This window comes from Mastigoproctus giganteus, chromosome 1 (assembly GCF_048544385.1).
Source record: "Mastigoproctus giganteus isolate SK-2022 chromosome 1, ASM4854438v1, whole genome shotgun sequence".
NCBI classification, from domain to species: Eukaryota; Metazoa; Arthropoda; class Arachnida; order Uropygi; family Thelyphonidae; genus Mastigoproctus; species Mastigoproctus giganteus.
The window spans coordinates 136,830,559-136,844,168 of NC_143575.1; the positions used below are offsets into that span (position 1 = coordinate 136,830,559).

General features: G+C 35.4%; 1 protein-coding gene across 1 annotated transcript in view; it reads left to right on the forward strand.

Moving 5' to 3' along the window:
- Window positions 1-13,610, forward strand: part of LOC150091155 (uncharacterized) — a 1,391,089-nt gene that overhangs the window by 424,767 nt on the left and 952,712 nt on the right. Inside the window, exon 8 of the mRNA XM_090374518.1 lies at window positions 2,231-2,293. Within this exon, the coding sequence (XP_090230644.1) occupies window positions 2,231-2,293 (63 nt within the window). The remainder of the gene's footprint in view (window positions 1-2,230; window positions 2,294-13,610) is intronic.

Genomic DNA, 13,610 nt, shown 5'->3' on the forward strand with positions numbered 1-13,610 from the left:
GATGTACTGGCCCACTCTATTTCCCTGTACAGTTTCTTATTATACTCATCAGAGTCATTAGGTCTATAGCACACTCCTTCTCTCAATTTTGATCTCCCTATGCTTATGTCACACCAAACTGACTTGACACTGCACTGTCCAGCGATGTCGACTGGCTTCACTCCCTTGGATTATATGTGTTTCTTAACTAATAGAATAACCCCTCCTCCCTTTCTATCCTGTCTATCCTTTCTTTAGACGTGGTACTCCCCAAATTCCAGTTCTACATTCCTTATATCTGTGTGAGAGCACGTCTCTGATATCCCAACAATATCTGCCTTTGATGCTTTGAGCAATACCTCAAATTCATCAAATTTATTTACCAAACAAAGGACTTAAGTTCTGCTGTTTGGTTAGTTTTTAGGAGCAACTAAGGCCATATTGCTCCGGGATATGCGGTGGTCTTTCCTTGACCTTTCCGCATCCTCTGTATTTGGTGGTGATGGGCTTGAGCCCCGGTCTAATCAAGAAACGTGTGCTGCGCACTGCTGCTCCTTCCCACCTGGCTACGGAGGCGCCGTCTTAAGTTCTGCAAATTGCAACACCTGGAGAGAGTAGGTACCTGCGAGGTGATCTGATCGTGGTGTATAAGGCCTTGAATGGGTTGAGCAAGCTGAATGCTGCTGGGATTCTTCTTCTTGCTCAGACTAAGAACCTGAAGGCACAGTTTCAAATTGAGGAAAAATAGTTGTAGAATAGATGTGAGGAAATTTGCCTTTAGCCAGTGGGTAGTTGATTGGTGAACAGGCTTCCATCTTTTGTTGTGGAATCTAATAGCCTAAATAAATATAAAGCTGAGCTGGACAGGCATTTAGAACGAATGGAGGGGTGAAATAAGGGTTTTTTTTTTTTTGGCTGATGCTGCATAAGCTTGCTTTATTGCATCGTATGCCTCTACTAATGCTAGTGCACCTGGCAGACATACCAGGTCCTATTCCATCTCTCCTTTTTGCACAATATATATCTCGTTTCCTTGACAATAAAATTATCGACAACAACTACTTTCTGTGGGACCTGTGCTTACTGCCTTGTTTTTGCTACAGTTTTGCCTGAACTGCAAAATAGTGCAAAATGCAGAATTGCAAACTTTGGCATTGCTGAGAGCTTTATGTCCCCCCTCCCATTTAAATCCTTTGAGGGCATCCAAAGGATTTAAATGGGGGGGGGGTAGGTACATCAGTGACCTTAGAGCACATTGTGACATTGTTTATTTCATATGCTGATTTGAATGTGGCACAGCTTGATAAACTCAGCATAATTCATGGAAAGGGAGGCCATACGCTCTCTCTCTCTCCCTGAGCTTGGCTAACTATACTCGATTCAAGAGGTCTCTAGAAATTCCACCAGTGTTACAGGACTTGAACCCAGACCTCTCCAAAAATGAGTGACAAGTGATAAAACCACTGTAATGTCATGGAGGATGCACAGCATTTACTATGCCATTCTTCATAATGAACTGAAATGTAAATTTGATGTGTAGTCACCCAACCTATAGCCTTTTGGGTGACCAGCAGATAGCATGTGTTCTTGCAAGTGGTGAATGATGCTATTTATGAGGATATAAATTCATATCCATTAAACTTAATAATAACCGGGGTGAGATGGATGCAGTTGATAGAAAAGCACACACTTCTTTCTCTTCTGCAATTTTCCTGCTTGTCAACATGTGCTCTTGGTGATCTCTTTTTTTTCTCAGGGATAAATGGTACCTCTTAAAGGACAACAATATTTCAACTCAATTGAGAAAGTTAGTGACTAATTCTTCAAATAGCCCTCAGGGGTTATCACCCATAATAATTGAATTAAATAACTGATTTGTATATGTGACAAAGACATTTAATGAAAACAGTGGAACTTTACAGCCATGGTATGTGCTTTGGATGTACTGTGGCTGTAAAGTTTGCGAGAGAAGGTACAGTACACAACAGTAGTGGAATGGTTTTTTTTTTTTTTTTTTTTTTAATGACAAAATTGTGATAGGGAAAGAGTATACTCTAAAGGAAGTATAGTGTAAAACATTGCACTAGTTAAAGTAAAGATATGCCAAAGTTTAGAAATTTATTGATTTTGCTTTGTATATTTTGGCATGTCAGACCTCTTTTTTTTTTTTTTTTTTTTTTTTTTTTTAAATAGAATGTTTAAATTTCAGGGAATATTCCCATTAAAAGTTAGTCTTGCTTTTCTTTCCTAGGGATCATTTGGTTTGAGTGGTTTCCAAGGTGAAAAGGGTTTCAGAGGAGAACCTGGTTTTCCAGTTAAGTCTGTTTATATAATGCATTATATTTATAAATTAAATTAAGTTTTTTGAAGTTTTGATTAATAGATCTGTGGCAATAGTAGCAATACTCCTTAATTATTCAGGAGCTTCGTAATTAAGGAGCAAGGCTCCTTAATTATTCCCTTCCTGTAAATATTTAACAGAATTTTGACAAAATAATTATTTATTTTGTTTATAAATTATTTTTGCCAAAATAATTTTATCTACAAGTTAAAAGGGAAATATAATGGATACATTTTTTTCATGATAAAATTTTAATATTGCGAATAAAAAATTACACGAAATATTTCCCATATCACAAATAACAAAAACTGACACAAAACATTCTACAATATAAAAACAAATATTACATAAAAAACAAACTCTTCTAGAAAAGGTTAGTAATTTCATTACTAACCTTTGTTTTCATAGAGAACTAATAAAAGTTTTCATAGAGAACTAATAAGATCCACAGGGATGTTATTAGTTCTCTATGAAACAATAATTATAATATAATACAAAAACATAGGAATATAATTAATAAATTATATTCCTATGTTTTTGTGTAGTCACCCAACCTACAGCCTTTTGGATGACCAGCAGATAGCATGTGTTCTTGCAAGTGGTGAATGATGCTATTTATGAGGATATAAATTCATATCCGTTCAACTGAACGGATATAAATTTATATACATAGGTGTATATGATTTAGTTCATTTTATCATTGCAGTTAAAAGTATACCTTTAAGATTATGGTCTGTGTTTCCTTATATTAAAGGAGAGCTACTTTTATATTTATTTGTCTGTACTGTTTGTTGGAAGTACAGTAGAACTTCAATTGTCTGTCACCCTATTGACAGTCAGTGTCTGTTAACTCTCATTTAACCCCAGTATGCCATAATGCATTGTGATATTGCCGCCATATGTCACTCAGTCTTTGTATACAACTCACTGTATACAGTGGTGAGCTGCGAATATTTTAACAATGGGCTTGCAGTTTTGCCGACTTTTTGATGTGAAACATCCTTGGGAATTTCTGCCGTGGATGAAGTCACGGAAGTGACATCATCCGTGGCAGGAACAGCTACGTATGTCAGTTCAACTACAAGATCAGTATTTTCATCGATGCTGTTTTCTAGATATTTAGATATGTTGCAATCACAAATATATATTTCTTACTTTAGTTATGATAATACCTGGATATGATAGCATCTTGAGTTCTAATTTTTTAGAATTTTTGAATAGTATAACATCACAATCTTACTTTTTGAAGTAAGTATGATTGCAACAATACAAATATTTGTCAACAATTTATTTTTTCGTCTCGCATTTTTGTAACATTCCATTGTTAGGTGCCCCTAACAACTGCATACGTCGTTTCAACTACAAGATCGGTACTTCAATCAACGCTGTTTTCCAGAGACATTTAGATACATTGCAATTGCAGGTATATATCTTGTACTTTAGTTATCATAAATCCATTTTATCTTGTTCTTTAGTTATCATAAATCCATTGTATCTTGTTTTCTAGAAATTATGAAAATTTGTAAATGTTCAATAAAATATTTACAATACAAAAGCTCTTTTATTTCGCAATCAATATACAGATCAAAATACCTCAAAGAAACGTGAAGGATTCGCATAAAGCCATTTACTGCGTGTGCTCAGAGTACACGTGCCACATTTTTCTTCGTCTCTCTCTCTTTTTTTTTTTTTTTTTTTTTGACAACTAGGGAAATATAATGGATACATTTTTTTTCATGATAAAATTGTAATATTGCGAATAAAAAATAGCATGAAATATTTCCAACATCAGAAAAAACTGATGTGGGAAATATAGTAGACATTTAGATATGTTGCAAATATACATCTCTTACTTTAGTTATCATAAATCCATTGTATCTTGTCTTCCAGAAATTATGAAAATTTGTGAAAGTTCAATAAAATATTTATAATACAAAAGCTCTTTTATTTCGTAATCAATGTACAAATCAAAATACCTAAAAGAAACGTGAAGGATTTACATAAAACCATCTACAACACTTGCTCGGCACATGCTCCACTTTTTTATTTGTTTTTCTTTTTTTTAATAACTATGGAAATATAATGGATACATTTTTTTCATGATAAAATTTTAATATTGCGAATAAAAAATAACACGAAATATTTCCCATATCACAACTAACAAAAACTATCACAAAACATTCTACAATATAAAAACAAATATTACATAAAAAAACAAACTCTTCTAGAAAAGGTACACAAAAATCACAAATTATGTGAAAAAAATTATTATGCAAATATTCAATAAAAATTTATTCTAAAAATTGCCTTATAGAATTCACTTCTTTATTAATATTTGTTTTTGATCTTCTTTACTCAATAGCTAAGTGATGATTCGACTTAACGATCCGGATCAAATTGAAGCAGTGGTTTTCCATTTTAGATGTATGGTCTTCATAACCTGCAACATGTTCAATTGTCACAATATTATTCATTACTCTGAAAGCTCTCTCAGCTTCAGCACTGCTAAAGTGGTTTCAAAGATATTACTGGCTTTCTGAATTGAAGAGGGAATTTCATTCGATTTTAAAGATAAACTGTCTTTGACAAAATCTTTAAAATCATTCATTTTTATTTCATATTTTATCAGAAAACTTAAATTTCTTATTTGTTTTTCATCATATTGCCACGAAGACCCAAGTTCTTTCACGTTTCACAATTCCGGGTAGCATATGTTTAAAATTTCTTGCAATTCTTCATCGTCAATAGTATTATTATTTTCTTTATTTTTTAAAATTACTCTGTTGCTCTGTTGCATTAATAACTTATCCTTAATAACGCATCATGGGGTAATTTTTTAAATGTGTTCTTACTTTCGATTTCTTCAAATTCTTTCAACTTCAACATGCTCTCAATTTTACTTCATAATTTCCTTCAGAATTTTTCAAATTAGTGATAGCATTGATAGAATAATTAATTTATCTACCTTTGCTATAGTGATGCTGTGACTTTGTAAAGCTTCTGAAAGGTGAGAGAGCTCCTGCAGGATGTTGATCCTTAGTGCTAAATCATTAAAAAAATTCCAGATTGATAAGTCAGTTTAATAATCCAGAAAATTTAACTTTCTGATTCAAAATGTTTGCACAAAGCGGGGTAATCCCTCCAACCCTCAGTTGCTGTCCATAAGCTACAAGCTGCCCATCATGGCCTGAACGAATCCTGGAAAAAATATCCCTGGTAAAAACGTTCCATTTTCTCATTATTATTATAATAAGATTATTTAAGTAGGCAAAACTCCCGATCAGTGGTTGACAGGTGCCACTCACTGCTTTCCCCACTCACTGTCCTCCTACGTTGATATGTCTAGGGTGTTTTTCCCCCACTTGATGATGTTTTTAAATTGCGAACTCGTTTACCAATTTTAAAACAGCTGGTTAGGGGGGTGGAAACACCCTATCTCAGCTAAGACCCCCCACCTCGATGACACAAATCAATCAGGAAGAAAATGCCTTCACTGAATCACAAAATTCAACCCTACAACCAATCCGTTCTACGAAAACACACACAGCACAGAGACAAGTGTTACCCAAATAATGGAGTTTAGCCTTTAAGTATTATTATTAAGATTATTTAAGTATATTAAGATTATTATAATTTGTATGATTTTTTGCAAATTTTAATGTGTGATTTTGATATAATTAAACTCTGCGATTGCTGTCAGTAATGTGGTGTTTGCGAAATAATTGTATACTGTCATTATTTTAGCATTAAAAATTAAATATTTCCTTTTGTTTTCTCATATTGCCGTCCGCAAGCTACTAGCTGCCCATCGTTGCCCGAACACACGACCAATCTTTATACAGTAGTTTCCACATCACAATAATCCTTAATTCGCACTGGTTTTATGGAGATTGGTGATATAATGCATACAGTTTTTTTTTTTTTTTTTTTAATTATTGCCTGTATGCCATTATATTTTGAATATTTTCTTCACAATGAAAGCCTCAACACAGTATCCAAATCTGCCAACATTTCATCTTCGGAAAGTTTACCTCAAAGTTGCCTCATTCCTCCACCCCCGCCCCTTGACATTGCTACTGTCACTAATTCTTTTAATATTGTGCAAAATATCAGGATCACTCGGATATTCAGCTACTGTGTCCTTGTAAACATAGACAGGAGAAATTTACTGGAAGGCATGGATCACTCACTTCTCCGAAAAACATAGGACTTCTTGTTGGAGTAAAGGGGAAACCACAACACAGGTTGACCAGAGGCTATTATCCGTGTCAGGAATATTATTAATCCTCTGACTGGATATGGAAAGCATATTAACTAGTGCGACTTCTTGGAATGTGGCTCCATAGGTTTTACAGACACCAGTAGCGTTCTGGAACAGTAATCCCTTTCACCCTTAATTCGTGCTTTCTAATTGCCTAAAGGCCAGAGGTGAGAACAATGCGTGCAAAGTTGTCTCTTGTAATCCCTTGTTCTATGAAAATTATTTTAAATGTTTCTGTAGAAACCAAGGGGAAAAAAAAATTCGCTATGAAGAAGTTCATTAAACAGAGGTCTGACTGTAATTAATTCAAAAATGAAGCAATTTTAAAATACATAATTGGTTGATTGTGCCATTAAAATTCTGGGGATGGGACCCTGCTCGCCCCATTGTAGTTCTGGCTCTGGATACTCAATAATTAAATTCAGGATTTCATTTGTAAAATAAATAATCATTTCAACAATGGGCTTGCAAATTTTCAAAAAAAATAACACGGGCTCTTGCGAGCCCATGGAGCCCACTATAGCTCACCACTTACGGTTGTACTTTAACTTCATCTTTCACAATTTAATAATTTTTATTTAGTAACCCCATTGAAATAACAGAGAAATGCAAATGAGTAGTGTTGGAATTATTACAAAAAATTTAAATAATCAATCGTCTAAAAAAAGGTGAAATGCTACAAGTATATCATTGGTTTATGGAATAAGAAGAAAACAGTAAATGATATAAAGCGTGATGCAGATGAAATTGAAAACCACGTGTCAAAAATGGAAACCACTGATGGTAGTGTTAAAAGTTGTAAAACAACAAAGCTGGCTAAAAATGAACAATTGGATATTGCAATGTTTCAATGGTTTCTTCAAAAATTTCACCAAGGAATTGCATTGTCGGGATCTATAATAATTGAAAAAGTCACTGATATCAATAAAAAAACTAGGCGGAGATCCTTCGTTCAAGGCTAGCATTGGATGGTTGAAAAAATTTAAGTTTCACCTTGGTATTCGACAGTCGTTGATCCAGGGTTAGAAGCTAAGTGCAGATAGTGCAGCAATTTCTGTTTATCGTAAAAAAATTCAGGAGGAAATAGCTGATTGAAGTTTAGTTAAAGACCAAATATGCAACTATGATGATGATACTGGCCTTAATTGGAAGATACTATCTCAAAAGACACTGGCCTCAATGACTGCATTCACATATGGCACTGGGATAAAAGATTGCATCACTATAATGGTATGTGCTAATGCCAGCAATAGTCATAAATTGCCTTTGGTTGTTATAGGCAAACCAAAGAGGCCTAGATCATTTGAAAATATTAATTTAAATGCTTTACCAGTTAAATATTTCTTACAAAACAACACATAAATGAGCCAAGATATATTTCATGATTGATTTCATAAAATATTTGTACCATGTGTAAGATCACATTTGGCATGTAAAAGTTTACCAGAATATGCAATGCTACTGATAGACAATACTCCTACTCATCACATACACGTATGTGATTTTAAAAGCAATGATGGCAAAATGTCATGCTACTTTCTGCCAGCAAACACAACATCTCTCATTCAACCGATGGACCAAGGCGTGATTGAGAGTATGAAACGTTATTGCAAAATGTTCATTCAAAAACTTGTTTTGGCAGAAAATAAATTAGATTTGATAGAATTTTGGAAAAGTTACACTATAAAAGATGCAGTTTTCAATGTTGCTGATGAATGGAATGATGTTCCATTTAAAACAATACAAAGAAACTAGAATAAGTTGTGGCCAGAAATATACTCAACTGATGCAGACACCATTCCAAAAGAAACTGATATTTTGCAGTTATGTTTGAATGTTCCTGGTTTTAAAAATATTTCGATGGAGGATGTAAATGATTGGCTGGATATGGACAAAATGGACATTGGATGCGAGATTTTAGATGACAATGAAATTGTGCAAAGAGTGATGACAATTTCAGATGATTCTGAAAATGAAGAAGAAAAAGCTGCTGCTGATGGAACAACAAACATAATTAGTCAGTGTGAAGCTGAAACTATGTTGTCAAAAGTTCATTGAGTAGTTCGAGGTACAAGAAGAAGCAAAATGCTACACAAATGTTACTTTGTGTAAAATTCATAACATTGGCTCCCAAAAGGCTTGAGGGGTAATGAAACAAAGGAAATTGACTGGCTTTTTTAGAAAAGAACTTTAATTATGTAACATTGTTTTCTTTTAAATTTTTTATGATGTTATTAGACCAATTTAAGTCAAAATATTAAAAATAGGTATGAATTAGATATCTGTACTATGATTTTTTTGATAACCCAGTAAAAAATAAATAATAATTAAAGTTTAATTCAATTTCATTAGGTTATGTATTATGTAATAAAATAAACAAGTTAGATGACCTGGTCTATTTTATGTTTAATATTTTTATTGTACATATTCTGTCATCCGTCTATTCGATTATCAATCATCGTCTCTGTCCTGTACTCTGGTGGATAATCCTAGTTGTACTGTAGCTTTTTATTAGCTGGTAGTCTTCTTTATTGAGATGCCTACAGATAAATTTATAAGTATAGACCTGTGGGTATGTCATGGTTTTAAGCTAAGTTCATTTTCTTCTAAATTTCAGTGAAGTTTGATTTTTTTTCAAAAATGAGTTGTTTAATTTCTCAATTCAGGTATACCTCATTGACTGGCTTGTGTTCTATGAAAATGAGATCTTAAGTAAAATGTAGGCAAATATGATTTTTCTATATACTGCTGTGTTTTGATGATCCATTCCTTGAAAAAAAAAAAAAAACTAGTAAATTTAAATAAAATAGCTGTTACAGCATAATGAGAATTACCTAATTTGCATAAATGAAGTGATAACAACAGCTAGCTATGTAACAGTGTAATTCGAGAAGGTTGAAAATTTGTGGGTGCTTGGCTTATTTAGGAAACCCATTGGCCTATAGCTATGGAAGAAAGGATAATTGTAAAATCAAAATGAAGGAACCTTTTTTATTTTTTATTGTTTTCATTAGCATTAGCATTATTAGAGGCAACCGATGCAAGAAAGCAAGACTATGCAGCATCAGCCAAAAAATAAAAATAAACCCTCCCATTTCACACCTCCATTCATTCCAAATGCTTGTCCAGCTCAGCTTTATTTTTATTTAGGCTATCAACTTCCACAACAAAAGATGGAAGCCTGTTCCACCAATCAACTACCCATTGGCTAAAGGCAAATTTCTGCACATCTATTCTACAACTGTCTTTCCTCAATTTGAATTTATGCCCCCTCAAGTTCGTAATCTGAGGAAGAGGAAGAATTCCATCAGCATTCAGCTTGCTCAACCCATTCAAGGCATTATTCATGTCAGTCTCAGAATCAGATCATCTTCCAGGTACCTACTCTCCAGGTGTTGCAATTTTCAGAACTTAAGCCTTTCTTGGTAAGTGCACCCCTTTGATTCCCCTCATCAATCTTGTTGCCCTTCTTTGTACTCATTCTAGCAATTCTACATCCTTGTTAAAATGAGGCCTCCATACCTGTACACAGTACTCTAAGTTTGGCTTGACCATTGTTTGTATAATGGGATAATCACCTCCCCGTTCCTGCTAGCAAAATTCCTATATATCATTGACAAGACTCCATGACCTGCACTGGCAGCCCATCTGCATTGCTCAGCAAACTTCATATTCGACTGCACAATTACCCCCACGGATTTTTAACTTTCCACTTCCCTGAGTGTAGTACCACATATGGGTAGCAATAACCCAAGTTAGTATGTTTCACTTGGGTTATTGCTACCCATATGCAGTACTTTGCATTTGTCAGTGTTAAATTTCAATTGCCACTTCTCAGCCCATTTTGCCAACTCATATAGATCCAGTTGGAATAGCATACTGTCTTTACTTTCGTTAACAGGCGCCTCCGTAGCCAGGTGGGAAGGAGCAGCAGTGCGTAGCACACGCTTCTTGATTAGACCGGGGTTCGAGCCTGTCACCACCAAATACGGAGGATGCGGAAAGGTCGAGGAATGACCACCGCACATTCCGGAGCAATATGGCCTTAGTTGCTAATGCTCCTAAAAACCAAAAAACAACAACAACATTACTTTCGTTAACAACCTTGTGAACCTTTGTATCATCTGCAAACTTGACATTAATCCTGATATACTTTCATCAGTATCATTGATGAATACACAAAACAACAATGGGCCTTGCACCAAACCATGGGGAACTCCACTAATAACATTTGCCTACAAAAAGCAGTGTCCATTGATTACCACTCTCTGTCATCTCCCACTCAACCATCCCATTATCCCTTGTAGCAACTTACCCTTAATGCCATACCTCTCCAATTTGTACAACCGCCTTCCATGTGCAACAGTATCAAAAGCTTTCCGGAAATCCAAGTATATGATATCAAAATTATTTTTGACATTCAGTTCCTTTCTGACCACATCATAGTATCCAATCAAATTGGTCAGACAAGACCTTCCTTTAACAAACCCATGCAGTGTCTTAACTATTACCGCTGTCTTATTTAGATGATTCTGCAATGCTTCTCTAACTAGTGACTCAAATATTTTCCCTTGAACTAACAGGATAAACTAACAGGTCTATAGTTACTTGTGTCACCTTTTGAAACCCCCTTTGTGAATTGGTGATACCTTTGCACACCTCTAGTCCATGGGGATCTTACCTGAATCCAAGGAAACTCTCATAATTATTGCTAAGGGTTTGCTTACTTCCTTTACTGCCTCCTTTAATATAACTGGATAGATCCTGTCCACCCCAGGTGCCTTCCTTATGTTTAACTTCAACAATTTGTACTCCACTTTGCTCTCAGTTATTAAAAAATCACTTAACTCCCTGTTAGATTTTGATAAACGTCTGCCATTCTCCTCATTGAAGAACTCCTCGTGTGTGAAAGTAGATGCAAAATACTCATTCAGTTTATCAGCTACCTGAGCATGATCATCAATAGTCAACCCATCTATGTTAAGTGATCCAATCTGATTCATCCATTTCCTTCTAGAGAGTGTACATAAGTAAAGAACTCTTTGCTGTTTCTTTGCATCCTATGCCAAAGATTTCTACTAATCTGCCTTCGCCTGCCTAATCTCCTTTGTGACTTGATTACAGACAAGCTTATATTGCCATAGGCTTTTGTGTCACCTGATAATTTATATGCATCCCATACATTTTTCTTCTCTGTTATGAGCCTCATTAATTCATCTGACATCCATTTAGGCGTGAACCTCGAACAGTATTTCTTAGTTGGAATGAAAAGCCTAGAAGTCTCCAAGATTAAGTCTCTGAAGGCTTCCCATTTAGAATTCAATGTTGGTAACATCATCAGTTGATCCCACTGTACAGAATTTAAACACTGTCTGAGACCCCTGTAGTCACCGTTTTGAAACAAAAGCCCTTCCTGTTAGCCTTGATGGTAGTTTAAGAAATTCCCATATCAGTACATTGTGATCACTGTCACCCAGTGGTTCCTTTATCTGCAAATTCTTAATGCATGAATAATCACTGCTGATAATCAGATCAAGAGTATTACTCTCTCTGGTTGCCTCTCTTAACATGCTGCTGTAGAAAGCAGTCATCCAGTAAATCCAAAAAAGTCTTGCTAGTGTGTGAGTGAACAATCCACAAGTTCCAGTCAATATTTGGAAAGTTAAAATCCCCCATTATAAGACTTCCTGATATACTGGCCCACTCATTTGTTTTGTTGGTCTGTGCGAACCTTTTAAAGCCAATTGTGACTAAGATTAAATATATAATACATACTACATTTGGAAAACCACCAAATGGGCGGAATGGAAAACCAAAATAAATCAAACTCAAGATGCCCATGTCATCTTGAGTTTGATTTATTACTTTTGGATTATGGATATATTTACCTCAACATTTTTTTCTTCTTTCCTACTTTATAATGTGAACTTGCCATTGCTTCTATCTGTTGGTTCCATATATACATATATATATATATATATGTTAAGGGGAAGTTTTGCCTGACCAATTTGATTGGATACTATGATGCAGTCACAAAGGAACTGGATGCAGGGAATAACTTTGATATTATATACTTGGATCTTAGAAAGGCTTTTGATACTGTTGCACATGGAAGACTGCTGCACAAATTGGAGCAGTGTGACATTGGAGGCAAATTGCTGCTGTGGATAAAGGGGTGGCTGAGGGGGAGAAGACAGAGTGGTAATCAATGAACACTGCTCATCGTGGACTAATGTTATTAGTGGAGTCCCTCAGGGCTCAGTGTTGGGTCCATTATTGTTTTCTGTATTCATAAATGATATTGATGATGGTATATCAAGCTTAATGTCGAAGTTTGCAGACGATACAAGGTAGGCAGGGTTGTCAAGGACACTACTGACACTATGCTGCTGCAACAGGATCTGGAAAGGTTGAGCAGATGGGCTGAGAGGTGGCAAATGAAGTTTAACATTGACAAATGTAAAGTACTACACATGGGAAACAGCAACCCCAGAGCAACGTATCAACTCTGTGGTACTACACTGACAGTGGTAGAGAATGAAAGGGACCTGGGGGTGGTTGTGCAGGCAGATATGAAGTTCTCTGAGCAGTGCAGACGGACTGCAAGAGTAGCTCATGGTGTATTGTCAATGATATATAGGAATTTTTCTAGCAGGGATAAGGTGATTATTCCCTTGTATAAGGAAATGGTCAGGCCACACCTAGAGTACTGTATACAGGTCTGGAGGCCTCATTTCAAGAAGGATGTAGAGCTGCTGGAACGAGTATAGAGAAGGGCAACAAGATTAGTGAATGGAACAAAGGGGTGCTCTTCCGAAGAAAGGGTTAAGTTTTGCAAATTACAGTGTCTGGAGACTAGGCACCAGCGAGGTGATCTGATAGAGGTGTATAAAGCCTTGAATGGTTTGAGCATGCTCAATGCTGATGGGATTCTTCCTCTAGCTCAGAATAATCACCTGAGAGGGCATAAATTCAAATTGAGGAAAGACAGATGTAGGATGGACGTGTGGAAATTTGCCTTTAGCCAGC